Source organism: Dysidea avara, chromosome 10, assembly GCF_963678975.1.
Source record: "Dysidea avara chromosome 10, odDysAvar1.4, whole genome shotgun sequence".
Classification (NCBI taxonomy): domain Eukaryota; kingdom Metazoa; phylum Porifera; class Demospongiae; order Dictyoceratida; family Dysideidae; genus Dysidea; species Dysidea avara.
Genome location: NC_089281.1, coordinates 8,286,244 through 8,303,917, shown reverse-complemented (window position 1 = coordinate 8,303,917; position 17,674 = coordinate 8,286,244). Strand labels below are relative to the sequence as shown.

Here is a 17,674-nt window from a genome sequence, read left to right as displayed (position 1 = left end):
TTTACATGCTAAGAGATAATTTGGGACCATTGCTAAGTGTTCAGATTATTCAGGTGTCCTCATTTTCAAGTGTCTTAATTAACAGCTATAGGTTCCACTGTATTAATGCCAAAGTAGGGATTTTCCTATGTATAGTAATACTTTCATATATCTTGTTTCACTCCTACACTATATGATTAAATAGCATATGCAGCTATACGTGTGACCATTGCATACATGTGACTGTTCTATTAGAATACTGTACATGGCTGTTGTATTATAGGGTGACTGCTTTATTAGAATAATTATCTTATACATCTTATGGAAGACATTCAATTTCACAAGTACTACCCAGAAGTTTTTATTGGTACAGTGACACCTGTCTATTCCGGTCATAGGGACAAAATTTTCTGACCTCATTAAGGAGGTGGCTGCATTAAACAGGTAACTTTGTACACAGTTGGCACATATGCGGATTATTATAATGGCCAGTTTAGACAGGTAACCTCTTTATGCAGTGACCTGATTAGACAGGTTTCACTGTATGCAGGTAGGTATTTCAAGCATTTCATTACATTTTCATCAGGAAAAAGTCAGTATAGTGACATTTTCTAATGTAAAGGTATGCAATGCACATTAATATACAATTCAGACCATGCAGGCCCAGCAGGTTGTATAGCAACATTTATTGAAGCTTAAACTATAGTCCCTGCAAGCTGTAAAAAAGAACAATAACAACAGTGCACAATGACAATATCTGATCTGTAGAAAAATTAAACTGCATGTATATAATTATCCACCGTAACATCCTTTTACAACCCTCCTATAATAAGTTAATCGAATGAAAAGTTTTCTAGCATGCTCATGAAAAGAAGATTAAGCTAAGAAGATCTTTGAAGGCATGCTGATGTCTGGGAGGACCCAGCTTAAACATGGAATATAAAGTGCTGTATATATATAAAAAGAGGAATCATGCACAGGTTTTAGAGTATAGTTGTGTTAACTTTAGAGTAGTATTATGATTTCATGTCATAGGGACAAACCCAGTAGCTGGAAATGATATCCAAATGGTTGGAATGAAAATTTCTCTAAAAATTCACTCAATTCTACAATGAGATATTTGAATGTCATTATTGTAATCAGCAACAATGTTGATTTTAGAGATCTTGTTGACTGACTCATCATCAAGCACATAATATCACATAGTTTTGTAATGACTGTATTATTAGAGTCATTGACTGCTCTATTTGACTACATATCTTGGTTGAAATTCTTTTTTGTAGGATGCCCATGTGCCTCCTCTCAGCAAAATACACCTTCTCTGTCAGTACATGTTTTGTATACATAACAGCCCTTACAGAGCAAGAAAACAAAAGTGCTATGGTAGCACCTAGAGGTGCTCTTCTTTTGACTGGAGCAGTCAAAATTTAGGTGCTACCATATATAGCACTGACATCAGTTTTAACATTGTGAGAAGAGGAACATTTGCATGCCTAAATGCCCCATGCTGGGTCTATATACCATGCATTGTCAAAACAAAAACAATAATAGTTTGTACTGCTATAATGTCTGGACACAAACAATTTTTGTTGTGGAAGTATACTACATCACTTAACCATCAAACTGCTTGCTGACAATGTTGCTATTTTATATATGAGGTTAAACGCTATGAGGATTGCGAGAATCACAGAATGATTTGAACCAAATCTTTCTTTGAGCTATTAAATGGCAACTTCGATTAAATTTACAAAAATGTAATGCCCTCATAAATACCAGAAAACATACCCCATGCACTAATACATACTACATTAACAGTTCTCCAATATCTTGGAAATCAATTGTTAGATATTTAGTTATCAACTATACATCTCTGAATAGAGAATTAATAACTCGTTACTTCTTACAGTACTATTGCTCACATGTACGTATTGTGTATAGATCCTCTCTTGGATACATAAAGCATGCATGTATATAATTATATAAATCATTACCCCACTGGAGAAGGCCTGTGTCAGAAAGTCAACTCTAAAACTGGAGAAACTGAATTTACATGGTGATACTCAAGGTAATGCTTGTAGCCGTATGGATTTTCTCACCAAAAGCTTCCATCGATGTAGCTAACTATAAACTGGAAGCAGCACTTTAATTAATATAAGTTATATTTCATGTATTAAATATAATTTAGTGCATATTGTCTAACAGCTTTTATTCTATGGTCAATGAAGCAGCTGCATAACTGACCGAACTGTCTGAGTAGCTTTTACACTTGCTAGACTGAGCATAGTGTAAGAACTTGAGCTGGAACTTTGCCTGTGTGGTTGACTTGAGGTGATCGATAGCCTTAAAAAAACATAATAATAAACACTTCAATAGAACATTCACTTAAAACACTCTAATATAGCAGTCATTACTATAACAGCAATACCTGTAGTAATACGCCAATAGGATGTCTGCCACATATTGTGTTTGAGTATTTGTCTAAGTACTTAGCAAATCCTTCAGAACTAAGTGACTCTATTTCTGCCATCCCCTAAAGTTACAAAGCACAATAAATAGATTGGGGCAACATAACACAGTGCACCATTTTATCCAGTTTCTCAATTGAAGAATGAATGGGACCATGTGACTCATCGTAATATGTAAACTTAAATCTGCTACCTTGCAATGAATAACAACAGTGAGTTTTGTAAGTAACACCTCCTTCTTACCCCAGTGACAAAAATCTGATGATATTACAAAAAGGTTGGTAGGGTCCATCAAATATTTACTAAAAATGTTCCCATATAATTTTTCTTTGTCTCGCTTCAATGCACCAACCAGTACTGGCACAATAGTAAAACGACCTTTTTTACTATAAAACAAATGGAAACGAATTACAATGGGAATATATGAACTATTGACCTTTCCATCATCTTTGCCGTGTATGGTAAGTGCATTTCAATACTATGCTCTTCTTCGTCAGTCTTCAAGTCCATCATATCAAAATGTCCTGTTGACCGTAACTCTTTATAAACTATGAAAACTGTGTAACAATTTTCTTCAGTTGATAACACCAATACAACCTTGCTGATCAATCTCCATATCATACAATGGTGTCTGGCACACAGTAGCTGATGACAGGGCACAGTTACGTAAATAGACATGATGAGAGGGGCCCAAAATAAACACCCTATTACTGGAGACACTTAGTTACACTAAACTATCTTACCATCAACAATCACTTACACATTGTCAGGATTAATCTGTTTGTAGGCGTATGCTCCACAAGGACCACAATACGAATAGCCGGCATGTCTGAAGTTGCATTAAGTAACAGCAAGAGTATAAAATGTGGCCTCCCACATTATAAACTCTTGGTAACAGATATTTGAACAGAAAGTACATTAGGAGGATACGGTGCTATTATTGCTCTTGCAGGAGAATGCAGCATGCTAGCATTGTCCAGGTACTTCTGAAGTTCAGCATCCAACTGTTTACCTAAAGTATGACATTACCGTCACATCTCAAACATACACAACCACAGTAACAACAGACATTGATATATGATTTAAACTCTAGACAGTCGGCAATACCCTGCCAGAGGCATAAAAACAAAATCACACATTTACAATCAACACTATACAAGGGAAAAAAACAATTGAACACTGATACAGGGAAGAAAAGACAAAGCAGCTCACAATGGAGACAATAAAAACAAAAACACAATACATTATGCTCTAATATAAGGAAAAAAACACTGCGTGATGCTCTCCTTGCTCCCAAGACACCCAAGTTCCACCACTAAACAGATTTATAACAAAAAGTATTGGGAAATGAAAGTGGGATACTTGCAAAATTTATCAGATCATTTAGTGTCATATTTATGTTGATGTCGAAACATAATTGGTGGATTAAGTGGGATACAGCACTGTTGATGGTACTGAGCACACATTATAGAAAACTAAACAACCAAAAACTAAATAAGTTTCTGCATCCTAAAATGATTTGATACATGGTCATATTTACATAAAGAGCAAGCAAGATGGACTGTTCTACTGAGCATGCATTGTAAATGCAACTCAGTTGGTCCCACACGTGTACAGTGGAGAGCATATTGGAGGTATAACACCACCAAACAGTTTAACAGCATTTTCAAAGCAACATGCTTACGATACAATAAATAGCAATAGTATGCCAACATGTGAAATCCAAGATCAAAAACCAGTCTGAAGCACTTTTGTTCATAAACAACACTAAGAGAAGAATCTTTCGCAATAATGGAAGGATACTGGTGTCTTTTAGAGGCCTTTACAGAGAACCACCCAACTGTAAAACTTCTTTAAATCTTGCCACCTATGACCCAACTTTAAATATGAGTATTACTTAATGTGGCAGCAACCTCACCAACCGTAAAGCCATTACAAATGAGAGTGGTATCATCTGCATACTGAAGCAGCATCTACCCTTAGTAATTATTTGTAGTTGATTTTCTTTGTAACTGACTGAGACAAATACCTCTGGGCAACATCAGCAGTGCTGCCTGGCCAGTATCAAGTAAATAACATACTAATTAAAACACTGTGACTAGCACCTAAGCTATGAATCCTTCGTAAGAGATTTCGAGTATGTGATGGTCCACAGTCAAACTCTTTGCGCAGATCAAGAAAAATGGAACCAACTACATGCGACTCAACCCATGATATAATTGATAATCAGAGTAAGTGATGTCTGTACACTTCTTGATGAGGACGATGCAATCAGTTGGCCTCAAGGTAATTGGACAATTCAATTGCCATGATAATTTCCAAATATTGGCAAAAATGGGGACCACAGCAATTGGTCTATAATTAGACGGGTTATCTTTGGCTCCTCCCTTATGTACAGTGGTAAATAAGACATTTGTTACATTGTGTGCTTGCCAAACTTTTGTGGTTACCTCACTTGGGTTTATAACTGGACTATTAAATGAATGAACAACTTTCAGATCTGTACACATACTGTACGTTACGCTTTTATTTATACGTGGCCTGTAGGCACTGTTTACATTTATATATTTACCAGAACTAGAGTACCAGCTACCCGAGTGTAACGCTGCTCTCACGGCCATTACTCAATCAAATACCACAATCACACGTAATACAACCAATAAATCTCGCAAAAATAGTGCTGCGCGCGCATCCTGAAAAGTTGGCTAGAGGTGTTCCCCCGTTTCATCATATGGTTTCATAGTTGTTTGCGAGGTTGTTTGTGACCAAAAAGTGCATGTTAAATTCCCCTACCGAACCTGAAGTCTTGTGTCCCTGAAATCTTCCCCAAGCCCTTCTATAGTCAGCCAGATGGCTTGATGGGACTTTTAATAAGTTTCCGTAGAAGAACATTTCAGAATTTTGTTTGTGTGAAAGACTACAGTGAGGCTTCTTGCTGAGGCCCAAACTTAGGTTATCTGCTTTAATTATTACCAGAAACTAACAACTTAACATCAAATACTAATCAACAAGCATGCTGGTAAGCCAAGATGCAAGCATCAAGCTAAATTTCTATCACGTTCTTTCATATATTGAAATAGTTCATATAATACTTCTTAGCATCACAACATCATTACACAAAAATAACATTCATTAATTACATTACTCAGGATCACAATTACAATACATAACTAATATACGGCATAAATATTCTTAAAAAGCATAAAATGTACAAATATTTACATCGGTGTTTCCGTACAAATTATTAGCTCCTATAATGCTGATGAACTGCTAATTGTTCTATTTGACATCTGATCTAATAATACTCTTGAAGATTGTTGATTATGCCTTGAAATATTCGGATCTGATGAATTGCGTCTCATAGATACTATTGGTGTTTTAAGAGCAGATGCTTGTCGACTGGAAGTCAGTGTTTCGTTAGATGGAGCAACAGCAGCTTGATGGGCATGGCAAGCATCCACAGTATGGTCACAGCAAGAGTTATGCATTACATGGCACTGCATGTGAGAATGATGATGGCAATTGCATGTCTGACATGAGCAGTGGTGACAATGGCCAGAGCATAGTGATCCATAACCAACGCTTTCATCTCGTGAACTTTTACGGGAGTGGCAAGGAGATGCTGATGATACGTGACTGACATCAGAAGCACGTCGCATGACATGATCTGGGTGACAACCATCAACTGGTCTATTTGTACCAGGAGTTGGTGTAATAAGATTAAATCGTGGTGGTTGAGTTTGGCTGTCAAAATTGAGTGATTTTGGTTGTGGGTGCTGGTTACATTCAGTGTCTCTTGACTTACTAGCTCTCTTTCTTTTGATGATGATTATCACCACAATTGTTACACACACAATTAGTGCCACCACAATAAATGCCAGACTAGCTACTATTGCTATCAGAGTAGGTTCATTTTCCTCATCATCCTCAACATTATCTACATTACCACCTGTTGGCATCTCATCACTATTTCCATCACCTGTTTTCAAATTAACAAAAACACAATTACAAACGATGCAGAGAATAGAATAAACACTAAACACATAACGACAAATTATCAATAGCTAGTCTATTTTCAACATACGTTGTGGAACAGCCTGGATCTCTGACATTTGCCCACGATGTATACCAACTTCTATCTGAGCTGATATATTCCCTTGAACAGCATTGGTCAGGGTATAATTGTGGCTTATATTTCCTTGCTGACCATCAAATGTCTCTTGGAGCCTGTCATTAGCAAATATCGCAACTTTATATGCAAATCTAATTTCTCTCCTCAAAGTAACTTCAACAACAACTTTATCATCACTAGTACTTAAAAAAACCTGGCGGATTCCAATTCGATCTGTGGACAAAATAAAAAAATTCAATTAAAAACAGCAGCCACACAAAATATCCAATAAAATTACCTAACTGTCTGAAAATACCCTCTAACAACCACTGGCATCCAGTAATTAACTTATACCCCTACATGCTATTTCCTGTCATTAGATAAACTCTTTCCTGGTGTTACTTACATGGAACAAAGAGCTCAGTTGTACTCATAACTGTGCTATTGTTTGATGTGACCCTGCAGGCAATGTTTCCACTGTCTTCTTCTCTTACTGGTGATATTTGTAGTGTACTCAAGTAGGTACTACCTTCATCGTTTGGAGGAGGAATAACACTATATCGCATTTCACCATGCCAATCAGGACTGCACGTCTCGTTTACACACCATTCAACTTCAGGTTTTGGAAAACCACTCACATTACAAGTCACGAGTGCAGTAGTACCATCAGCTACTACTACCGGATCTGCTGGACCGATGTTCAATATTTTTGGTGCCTCTGTTAAAAACAGCATATAATTACAAGTAACTAACTCATCATGCATGTATGTAACTTACGATAAGGCATAAGCTGGACCACTGGACTGGACATTGGGTGAAGGCCTGACAAAGATGCAGTGCACTGATAGTTTGCCATGTGTTCTGGAGTAACATCGCTAATAATCAGACTATCGTTGGGATCTCTTCGAATCAAATAACCCTCACTGCCACTTGTAATCGTATGCCCATTCTCAGTCCAGGAAACGGTGTAGTTCGTTCGGAGATTTCCAAACAGAAGTGGGCACTCAATAGTCTCGCGCTCCCCCACCGTAGCTGTTTGTTCAATATCATCTTGTCTGGTAGGCTTCGGCAAAACTGCATGTGTGACACAAAGTGTTACTATTAAAACGTCGAAACATCACCGTCCAACTCACCATAGACGCTCACGGGATTACTGGTTATTCCACCATAAGTACAAGTATATTGGTCCTCGAATGAGTGGGGATTATCACGGAACAACTGCAGATCACTGAGTGTCAACGGATTGCTAGTATTGGCCGTACCGGGTAGTCCATCCCCGCTAGCACGCTTCCATACAACACCTTCGCTGGGTGTCATATCATTAGCTGTTAAACACTCCAGTTTGAATGACATAGGTGTCATAGTTTTAGGATCATAGATTCGCTGCGTCGAACCCCTAATTCTAGTACTGGCGGTACAAAACGTGTCCACCGAAAAAAGCAAAAACAACAACCATAATGATTGATTCATCGTAGCTATTGATCAGAGCTGAAATTCGTTACTAAACTATTGATGCTATAAGCTGGAACGCAAGTTATATAGCACACTATGGGGAATTTGTTGTTTCCGCGGTTGTTTCCCGTGCACGTCAAGCCATAGACCAAGCGCCTTAGCTAAAATATTAACCGCTGCGCGAATATTAAGCACTGCGCGTACCAAGTTCAATGTAATTCTGGCCCAGATGTCATCGGTTCGTGTAGCAGTTCGAGTGAGGCCGCTCAACAAAAGGTACTATTAAAAAGCATGTTTGTAATTGCCTCTGTAAGACACACAAGATTACATTGACGATGCTCTAATATTTTAGAGTGCATAGATATTTTCAGTTTGGTGTTCACGTGCTCATTTTGTATGGTTGTGTGTGTGTGTATGTGTGTTTACCCTATAATTACTGAACACGGTCTCGCTAATCACTACACTGTGAGGTCCCTTTCGTGACACGAGAATCCGCATAACAACTGCTTCCAATTAACTCATATATATATATATATATATATATATATATATATATATATATATATTTTAGCAGCACTTTCATAATCTTACTTTTACATGTATGTTGTCTCATTTTGTTAAGCTGTAGTCTACTTGGACTTTGCAATTTGGAGTGCATCATAGTTGTAGTGAGATAATAACACCTTTTGGCATCATCATTATGCAGTCGCAGTCTTGCATTGCCAGACCAGGCTGCCCAGGCCCTTATCGATATTCTAGTTATAAGCGTGACATTATGACTAATTGCCAGTTCTACTCGAATGTAAAAGTGTGCACTGGCTGCAACTGTTTCCATATAGCACAGTTGACAGGTTATTACGCTCACTGTTATTGTCCCTTAGCAACAGTGGCCAAACTCACCGTTTATACGTTTTATATGTGAATTCACCTTATACTAATTGCTTGTGCACCGTATGTACATTGTATGCTACGCTACAGAGCTGGTAATGGACAATGATCGATGTCACCAGACCAACTATAGCTAGTGCTTACAATCAGTATATCGATAAGCGCCTGGCGTGTATTAGTCTGGCAGTGCCATACGTTTGCAATACACTTGGAATATGTACCAGAGAATAGTGTGGTTACAATCAAGTCAACCCCTTGGCACTGTTTATTAAATGTATTTCACATATTGTCTTTAAGTACTTGATAGAAATGATGTAAAACACAAATTGAGGGGGGCGGGGGTAAGTGTCTTTCCATTTATCTGTCTAATATAGAATTTTGTGACTGACATGAAATTTTAGATTTAAGAAAGACTCGGGCCATTCTTATATAATTATTCATGTTGTTACAATGTATTGTCCTAAAACAGGTAGGGAAAAGTTTCATCAACATGAAGTTGCCCCCACTTTTCAATGTAATTATACATGCTAAACAAGAGGTAGTATTAGGGAACATCATAGTGTAGCATATATTGACCCATAAAATATGTGAAGATGCACAGGGTCAGGGTGTAAACCAAAGATTCTATGCCCTTAGACAAAATTATCCCAAATAGCAGGGGTACTTCATATGGTTTGTGGTTTAACAGTTTGTTATTCATCCCACATTAAGTATATAGTTGGCTTTTTCTTGTGATATCAAAGAGTAAAGTGATGGAATGCTGTTTATTCTTAGTGGCATATGTTGTCTTGATGTAGCCAAGAACTATTGAGAAGTGATTGCTCCATAATGCTAACTTGGTATCTTTTGGGCTATTATTGTATAAGTCCTGAATAGACTTCTAAGAACTGAAGCCCTATTCATGTTTTATGAGTTATTTTCCAGCATACACACAAGACCTGAATGGTATCAGTGGGTGGGTGGGTGGATGCTTCTATCTCAGCGTGGGCTTTCATTTAGGCATGTACAATGTTTACCTGTAAAACTTCTGACGTTACAATTGGACATTGAATATGGAATTTATTTCTGTTACCTGAATATGGAATTTATTTCTGTTACCTAGGGAACTGGATGCTGGGAGCCAGTCCATTATTGAAATGGTTGGGAGAAAGACCATCATCTCAACGACCAAGGTGATGTATAGTATGTATGTAGGTGATAGACTTTCTAATTCACTGCTAAATTTTTTTTTTCATGAAGCATATGATAGACGCAGTCTCTCTGGTATCATATGCATAAGTTACATGCATATGATACCAGAGAGATAGCACTATAGAGAGTGACATGCTTTATTTGATTATACATCACACACACACACACACACACACACACACACACACACACACACACACACACACACACACACACACACACACACACACACACACACACACACACACACACACACACACACATGGTGAATTCACATACATATAGGCAAGGATAGACGGTTTTCACAATCACTGTTATTCACATCATCAAAGGAAGTTTTTGTCTTCAGTTCAGTATATCACCTCATAACAGGGTTACTGTCACTCCGCTACTATCATGATCAGTGCATCACAGACGGTTCCTGTCTGTGTTTATGTATGTATGCATGCCTTGGGGGAAATTATAACGCATACATAAATCAAAGGAGTGTATTTTTGTGGTTGTATTAATTGATACACACTACCAAATATGTAGTTATGTAATAGACCTAAATTTAGAAAGTATGGATATTTTCCCATACAGAACACAGTTATGTAATAGACCTAAATTTAGAAAGTATGGATATTTTCCCATACAGAACACAGCCCTTGTTGACAAGAAGTTACAGACTAAGGAATTCACCTATGACTACTCCTATTGGTCTGCAGATTCTAGGGACTCACATTTTGTTAATCAGGAGCAGGTTAGTCAACTATCCCATTATACCAGTGACCTTGTTTTCAATCTGTCATTGTTTATGTTGTAAGTGTATTGTGTATACCTTATTTGTGAATTGTATGTATTCAAAACATTTTTGTTGGTTGTATTGTGCAAGGAAGTTTATGTATGGATACATCCTATTTCAACATTTAATGATATCCACTTAGAAATGTCCATTAGTGATTGCTAATAACATGCAGTAGCTCTGCTTGTTACAAGTTGTTTTGCCTGGCTGTTTATCCAGCTTTGTTTTTTGTAGTTCCATATCGTGTGCTTACCTCCTTGCGTTTGATCTGTAAACATTACAGCATCTCGTTGAATCATACTTGTTAATATTACGTGCATGCGTGCTATGCATATTTTGCTTTGCTTCATTAACTAAGTGAATTTGTGGTGCAAGTAGTTAAGATGTTTATACTTGTTTTCTCCCAATGAATTTTTACTAAAGGTTATGAATTTGTGTTACGAGTTCAATGTTGACTTTTGGTTACCATGTATAATAAGACCATTTTATTCCTGTTTTGTCTTTGTCCAAACAGGACATTTGGTGGAAGTAGTGTACCCACTCTCTCTATTGGGGTGGTTGTAAATCTGTAGTGGGTGGGTTACCATAGCAATGTGGCCAATGTTGCTGACACATCATGTGCTAAAAATGTGGACTGACCTACCAGTAGTGTGTATTACATGTGCGTTTGAGACTTTTTGCATTAATTACCACATTTGGGCGTCACTAAACTGTTGTCTCGTGTGTCATGTGAACATCCCTAGTACTAGATTGTTCGACTACCGGATGAAACACATGAAATGTGACTAAGTTGCAACAGAGAACCTTAGGTTACCCTGTATTGTGCCATTTACTAACCATTTTGAGCAAATGACTTAAAAAAAAATCTGACACTATAATGTGTTCACATTCTGACCATGTTTAGAATACAGGAGGTATGACAGGTAAAAAAAAGTTATGATGATGGTAAATCAAAGCACACAAAGGTATGGCTTTGCAATGAGAAGTCTTATGAAACCTGCCTTAGTGACAATCTCCCACTCAATGACCTTTAGATTCTCCAACTGGCATATGACTGGTCCATCTGTGTAGTTTTATACATACTGTATGTAGTAATGACAATCAGGCTCCAGTTATAGGGGGCAGAGTTTTTGGAGGGAATTGTGTATCACAAACAAGTGAAATTATTCAATCAAAAATTTACCTTCTTTGATTGGTTGTCAACTCCGCCATGAATGCAAAATACAATACTTGGGGTTTCTTCTTCCAAAACATGCTAAAAGAAATTCACCATTGCTTCCCCTTACTAGGTTAAACTAATTTGCTTAAGCTGTAAGTAGTCTGTGTCTTAATTATAACAGTAATTGAATGACTTTGTGTGTGTGCGTGCGTGCGTGCGTGCGTGCGTGCGTGCGTGCGTGCGTGCGTGCGTGCGTGCGTGCGTGTGTGTGTGTGATCACTAAAGTCTAAGTTGCATTCTCTATCCTACAGGTGTTCTCTGACCTTGGAGAAGATGTGTTACAATCAGCCTTCCAGGGATACAACGCGTGCATATTTGCGTATGGACAAACTGGCTCGGGGAAATCCTATACGATGATGGGAGTCCCAGTGAGTCTTGGAGCAGCCATCTGCACTAACCACAATTGTATACATTGTTTTCTAGGGAGCCAGTGGATTGATTCCTAGAATTTGTGAGGTATGAGTATTTTATTGTGAAAAGATACCCTTCGTCTTTCTTGGTATAACCTCAGATACTTTCCTAGTAAAACCTCTGAAGACTAACAACTGCACTAATAAATAACCCTTTTTATTTTATAAATACTTGTTTATATCATGTTAATATAATAACTATTGGTTGCCTTTCTAGGAAAACTGTTAACCAGGTTATGCCAATTATCAATGCATTAATTAATTAATAAGTTTATCTCTACTTTATGTGTAACTTAATGTCAATGGTTTTTGCATGCGCAACATCTCTGTCCCATTTCACAAGCATGTACTGAATAATAGTTTATATACTAATTGCATACTATTTGTCAGTTAAAAAGATATGACATCACCTATTAATAACATCCTTGGGACAGCTGTTTGTTTATTAGAACTTCAGGGTCAATGAAGCATGTGTTCATCTCCTTTGATCAAAGTGAGCTCACCTAGTACATGGTTTATTAATGAGCAAGTGCCTTATAATACAATGCTCAGGATTTTTGGTCATTCTAATTAAGGGGATGTTTTCAAGCTGATTTGGGAGTTTTCATTTCCTAACAAAAGCCAATCATCCATTCAGTGCTTACATGTGTCCAATCCTTTTTATGTGCGTCTCATTCATTATAGGCACTGTACAAGCGTATAGGAAGTGAAGACAACCAACAGAGCTCTTACAAGACAGAAGTTAGGTCAGTGAAAATGTGTTGATTGTTTGAACTGCCATATTTGCTGTATATCAAAGAGGCTTTGAAGGAATATGTATATTATATGGACCCAAATGTCATTCACTTCCTATTATAGTTGATATTGAGTCCACATTTCTCTTTAAGTGATGTCTCATTACTTAATAAAGCCACCTATCATACAGTATGATAGTATATCATATTGTATTTTGTGTGGGAGGATCAAAGCGATGCCGCGTATCGTATTCTCCATACAGTACTAATCAACTGCATAACTGCACTGTATGAGTCATACAGTACAGTTATGCAGCTAATTGGGCAAATACAATACAGTTATGCAGAGAATTTATTTGTGGAATGTTACGTAAACAACACTGTAAATTGCTAAAACCAGCCAAACTAATCCTACGAGTTCGTTCTACGGCTAAGAATAGATTGTATAAACACTTACTGATCGTCTGATCACGAAGCTTTTAAAACACGACTCCACTAAGACAGCACGACTGATCACGTGCGTGACATTATACATCGCTAAAACTAGCCAAACTAATCCTATTAGTTCGTTCTATGACTAGAAATAGAATAGTTAAACACTTACTGATATCCTTATCACCGAAAATCGCAGCGGTTTGAGTACTAGAGAAAATCACTCTGAGCCAGACACGACCAGGAAGTACAACATAACACTTAGAGCACCGCCTTGCTTTGTGTATATAAAAATACAGCACTCAGAGGGTGTCTCGAGTCAAATACAGCACTCGCCTTTGCCTCATGCTGTATTAACCTCTCAACACACTCCCTCGTACTGTATTTTCTGTACTCACGTGTGGCGGTGCTTTAACTATAACATACTGTATAGTAGGACCACAAAAGAGTAAGTGTGGCCCATGAAAAACATCACCCATAACACATCGATAAAAAGTACTGAAATAAGCTGGAGTAGTGCATGATATTAAATTACAGGAAAACAATAAGAAGTGTTATATCCCTACTGTGCATTTCTGTTATGGTATCTTGAGCACAGTAGGGATATAATACTTCTTATTGTTTTACTATGAATTAATATCGTGCACTACTCCAGCTTGTTTCAGTACTTTTTATCGATGTGGTATGGTCCCTACTGTAGTTGAAAATTCCAAATTATTATTTTTGTGAGATTGAAATTTCAGCCACAGTGATCAGACACCTCAGCTGTGTTTGGGACCTACTTGAGTTAATATGGCAAATATATGGAGGTGGTCTTATTACTGAGACCATTAAGTACACCTTAGCTGTGTTTGGGATCCGTTAGACATGGTCACTATTATGAGGTGGTATTATTAAAGAGGTGGCTAAGGTACTTTTTCAGCAAGAAAGTTGACAATGTTTTAGACTTCCTGTTGTGTGTCTTTTTGTTGGTTTCCTGTTCATTGTAGTTATATGGAGATTTACAACGAGCGAGTTAGGGATTTGTTGCGACCAGCTTCCACAAAGCAGTTGCACAACTTACGAGTCAGGGAGCATCCGACTGAAGGGCCTTATGTTGAAAGTGAGTATCCTGATTAGTTTACTGACTCAAATACATATGCAGTGAAGAACCCGAGAAGTTAATAACATTAACAAGCTGATCTATTTATAATACTTATGGGAAATTTTTAGACATTCTTCAGAGTCCTTGTTTTGAATAATTTTGGGAAGAATATATATTTACACACATGTTTGGGGAATTCCCATTGCTGCCAATTAATATCATGTAATTTTAGACCTTACCAAACACCTGGTATCAGACTACAACGCCTTGTTTGAACTCATGGAACTGGGGAATACCCACAGGTAATACTATACAGCTTCATCAGTGTGTGGTCAGTGATGTTATTTTAAGTTATTAGCACATTTTCAATATGTCATTTGATGTCATAGTGCGTAGTTGATGTTAAGGAGTTTCCCTAAGGCTTCCTAAAATGGAGTATGTGGTTGTGGGGCTTTCTTACAGTGTTAGGTAATGGCAAGCACGTCTAATAGTTATGATAAGTATTCAATGGTACAATACTGATGGTAACAAACCATAGTTCCAACCTTATAGCCACATACCCCCCTGTAGTAAACACACACTATTTAGTAGTGGCCATGATTAAATTGAGTCTGTGTATTATATTATATCCTCATTTAAGTTGTTTCCTTATTTGGTACGTACATGATGCAGTATGTGAGTTTCATTAGAATCATCATCAGAACGTAGTTATGTTATTTTGTTGCTAATGTAGTTTCCCCTTCTGTTGCCAGGGTGACGGCTGCTACAAAAATGAATGATGTTAGTAGCCGTTCTCACGCCATTTTCACCATCACATTTACACAGGCAAGTCCTCATAACACAGAACAAGCTGTGTACATTGTGCATGGTGATGTGTTGTGTAGGCTACATTTGATTCCAACTTACCTAGTGAAACAGTGAGTAGGATTAATTTAGTGGATCTGGCTGGAAGGTATAGCAAATATATGCATGTCATGTAAATGATATATTTTTGTTGTGTTATATCTGAAGAAGCTGTCCACAATTTTTTTTACAGTTATTGCATACATACATTTTGAACACATGTGCATACTGTAAGGAAGTGTATATCTCTTCAGCTGTCATGTTTGTTTGTTCATATATTTCTTTATCCAAGGCCAGACATTATCAAGTTATATCATTTACCTTTTTCATGTACAGTACTAGTCTAGTAACTTACAATTCTTGATTTTACTTGTGAAACAAACAACCATCCATCAGCATACTAGACTCTTTTCAAATTTGTTACGTAAACCTTAAAAGCAGCCTTTAGTCAGTGTGCTATAGCACACACAGTTTTCAAAGAACAATCTGAACTCGACTGATTTCCGCTCAGCAAAGTGTTAAGACTCCCTGGGGGAATTTGGGAATGCTCCTTCCTTTCTGAATACCCTCAAATCTTCCTTTCATTCTGCCAACAGCAGCAAATTTATTGTTAGTAGTAACACCTGAAAAGGTACTTTTGATTTTTTGTATAGCTTCAAAAGTGTTACAAGCTGTTGTCATGATGCATTGTGTTTACTAATGATAAAGTTGTTTTTCTTGTATGCTAATTTTCCTTTTGCTAATTGGGCTAAAGGGTTTCTTATCAAATAGGAACTAATTATTATGTTCTGTGTACACACAAGGTATAAGGACTTGATTAAGTGGTAAAGTTTATTGAAGACTGACATAGTTTTTCCAAATTTTATATTTTATGAACTAGTTATAGATATGATTACAGGCAAACACACACAACACACACAGAGCAAGAAAGCAAAGTCCTTGGTTGTTGCTGGCACGGTCATGTGTACCCACTGAACCAGCACTGGGACGCCCGTACGCTACTCAGGTGCTAGGAGTCAGTGCAGGTAAATTCTCCTAGGCAAGACTAGTGACCCACAGGAGGCTGTGCCATGTCTCACAGGTGAAAGTGTGGGCACCCGAAGGACCTTCACCTGCTATATGAGACATGGATAGTTGGCATTTGCTTCCCCAGGTACCCATTGATGTTACAGCTGGGTGGGCTGCTTCCCCAGTTGGCACCAGGCCACCAGGTCCCTAGATGGGTATACTGGAGCAATCTGATAAAGTTTCTTTCTCAAGGAAACAACGACAACAGCAGCATCAAAGTGGCATAACCAGGAATCAAATCTGCAACCTTTTGATTACCAAGCCGACGTTCTAACCACTTGGCTATGCTGCCTCACGCGCACGCACACACACACGCACATGTATACTGTTTATATGGATATAGACAATAATTCTCTAGTACATTGAATATTGTGGTGGATTCTGTTAAGTACTGTATACACTTCCTTTGTTGTTTTGATCCATGTTGGAATGTACATAATGGAGCTTCACCCAACAGTCTTTGAAACCCCTACATATTTCCACGTATACTTCAACAATTCCCCTGGGATTTCAAGAAATACTGTAGTGATGACAACACACTGCTTTTTTGGTTACATGAAAAATCGTCTGTGAAATTATCCTTGACATCGTCCGTGAAATTATCCTTGACATCATCCAGGCATCCAGTCCATAGACATGTACATCATATCCACCCTGTATTTGTATCCTTTACCCCATTGTTTGTTGTACTTAGAATTCCTGACTGTAGCACCACAGTGCCTTGGACTTCACTCCAGCCATAACAGCATTTCACACCGCAGACCACAACTAGGGTTGACGTATAAGAGCAGCATTCATTCATGTATTGCTTGGAGTCTATACCTCATACCTCGGTGTTATTGTTTTAGCATATGTTGTAGATTCAAGTTAAAGAAAGTCCTTAGGATGCTTTACACTTTATCGTTGGTCTCACTGTTTATGGTAAACCCAGGATTTATATTTTGTTGTAATGTTTTGTTCTCCTAGCAACTATCCAGGATCTAGATTTTTAATTTATGAATGCCTAAAGTGGCC

At 37.7% G+C, this 17,674-nt stretch overlaps 3 protein-coding genes across 3 annotated transcripts in view; 1 reads left to right on the top strand and 2 right to left on the bottom strand.

The window, feature by feature from the left end:
• Positions 1-2,097: 2,097 nt before the first annotated feature.
• LOC136236358 (protein MEMO1-like) lies at positions 2,098-5,127 on the bottom strand. The gene is made up of 9 exons (XM_066026501.1): positions 5,017-5,127; positions 3,375-3,456; positions 3,205-3,273; positions 3,042-3,154; positions 2,881-2,992; positions 2,688-2,830; positions 2,561-2,637; positions 2,405-2,509; positions 2,098-2,319 (listed from the first exon to the last, which is right to left on the bottom strand). Exons 1-9 carry the CDS (start codon positions 5,063-5,065, stop codon positions 2,185-2,187), a joined length of 885 nt encoding a protein of 294 aa, XP_065882573.1. The 5' UTR covers positions 5,066-5,127; the 3' UTR covers positions 2,098-2,184.
• Positions 5,128-5,515: 388 nt separating this feature from the next.
• Positions 5,516-8,091, bottom strand: LOC136236356 (uncharacterized). Its single transcript, XM_066026499.1, has 5 exons — positions 7,689-8,091; positions 7,333-7,629; positions 6,962-7,273; positions 6,529-6,789; positions 5,516-6,423 (listed from the first exon to the last, which is right to left on the bottom strand). Exons 1-5 carry the CDS (start codon positions 8,023-8,025, stop codon positions 5,696-5,698), a joined length of 1,935 nt encoding a protein of 644 aa, XP_065882571.1. The 5' UTR covers positions 8,026-8,091; the 3' UTR covers positions 5,516-5,695.
• A 64-nt stretch (positions 8,092-8,155) lies between these two features.
• Positions 8,156-17,674, top strand: part of LOC136236353 (kinesin-like protein KIF16B) — a 22,980-nt gene continuing 13,461 nt past the window's right edge. The window contains exons 1-10 of the mRNA XM_066026497.1: positions 8,156-8,283; positions 9,998-10,067; positions 10,724-10,828; positions 12,341-12,457; positions 12,513-12,545; positions 13,184-13,245; positions 14,655-14,767; positions 14,982-15,051; positions 15,502-15,574; positions 15,634-15,701. Coding sequence (XP_065882569.1) covers positions 8,237-8,283; positions 9,998-10,067; positions 10,724-10,828; positions 12,341-12,457; positions 12,513-12,545; positions 13,184-13,245; positions 14,655-14,767; positions 14,982-15,051; positions 15,502-15,574; positions 15,634-15,701 — 758 coding nt within the window. The 5' untranslated portion in view covers positions 8,156-8,236. The remainder of the gene's footprint in view (positions 8,284-9,997; positions 10,068-10,723; positions 10,829-12,340; positions 12,458-12,512; positions 12,546-13,183; positions 13,246-14,654; positions 14,768-14,981; positions 15,052-15,501; positions 15,575-15,633; positions 15,702-17,674) is intronic.

Bases quoted from the DNA above. Each gene is read 5' to 3' on its own strand.
- LOC136236358 (XM_066026501.1), bottom strand. From the start codon at position 5,065: ATGGCCGTGAGAGCAGCGTTACACTCGGGTAGCTGGTACTCTAGTTCT. The intron at 3,274-3,374 runs GTATCCTCCTAA...ATGCAACTTCAG, and splicing joins GCAAGAGCAATAATAGCACC to ACATGCCGGCTATTCGTATT. The intron at 2,638-2,687 runs GTAAGAAGGAGG...ATTCATTGCAAG, and splicing joins ATCAGATTTTTGTCACTGGG to GTAGCAGATTTAAGTTTACA.
- LOC136236356 (XM_066026499.1), bottom strand. From the start codon at position 8,025: ATGAATCAATCATTATGGTTGTTGTTTTTGCTTTTTTCGGTGGACACG. The intron at 6,790-6,961 runs GTAAGTAACACC...TTTTGTCCACAG, and splicing joins AACTGAGCTCTTTGTTCCAT to ATCGAATTGGAATCCGCCAG. The intron at 6,424-6,528 runs GTATGTTGAAAA...ATTTGAAAACAG, and splicing joins GATCCAGGCTGTTCCACAAC to GTGATGGAAATAGTGATGAG.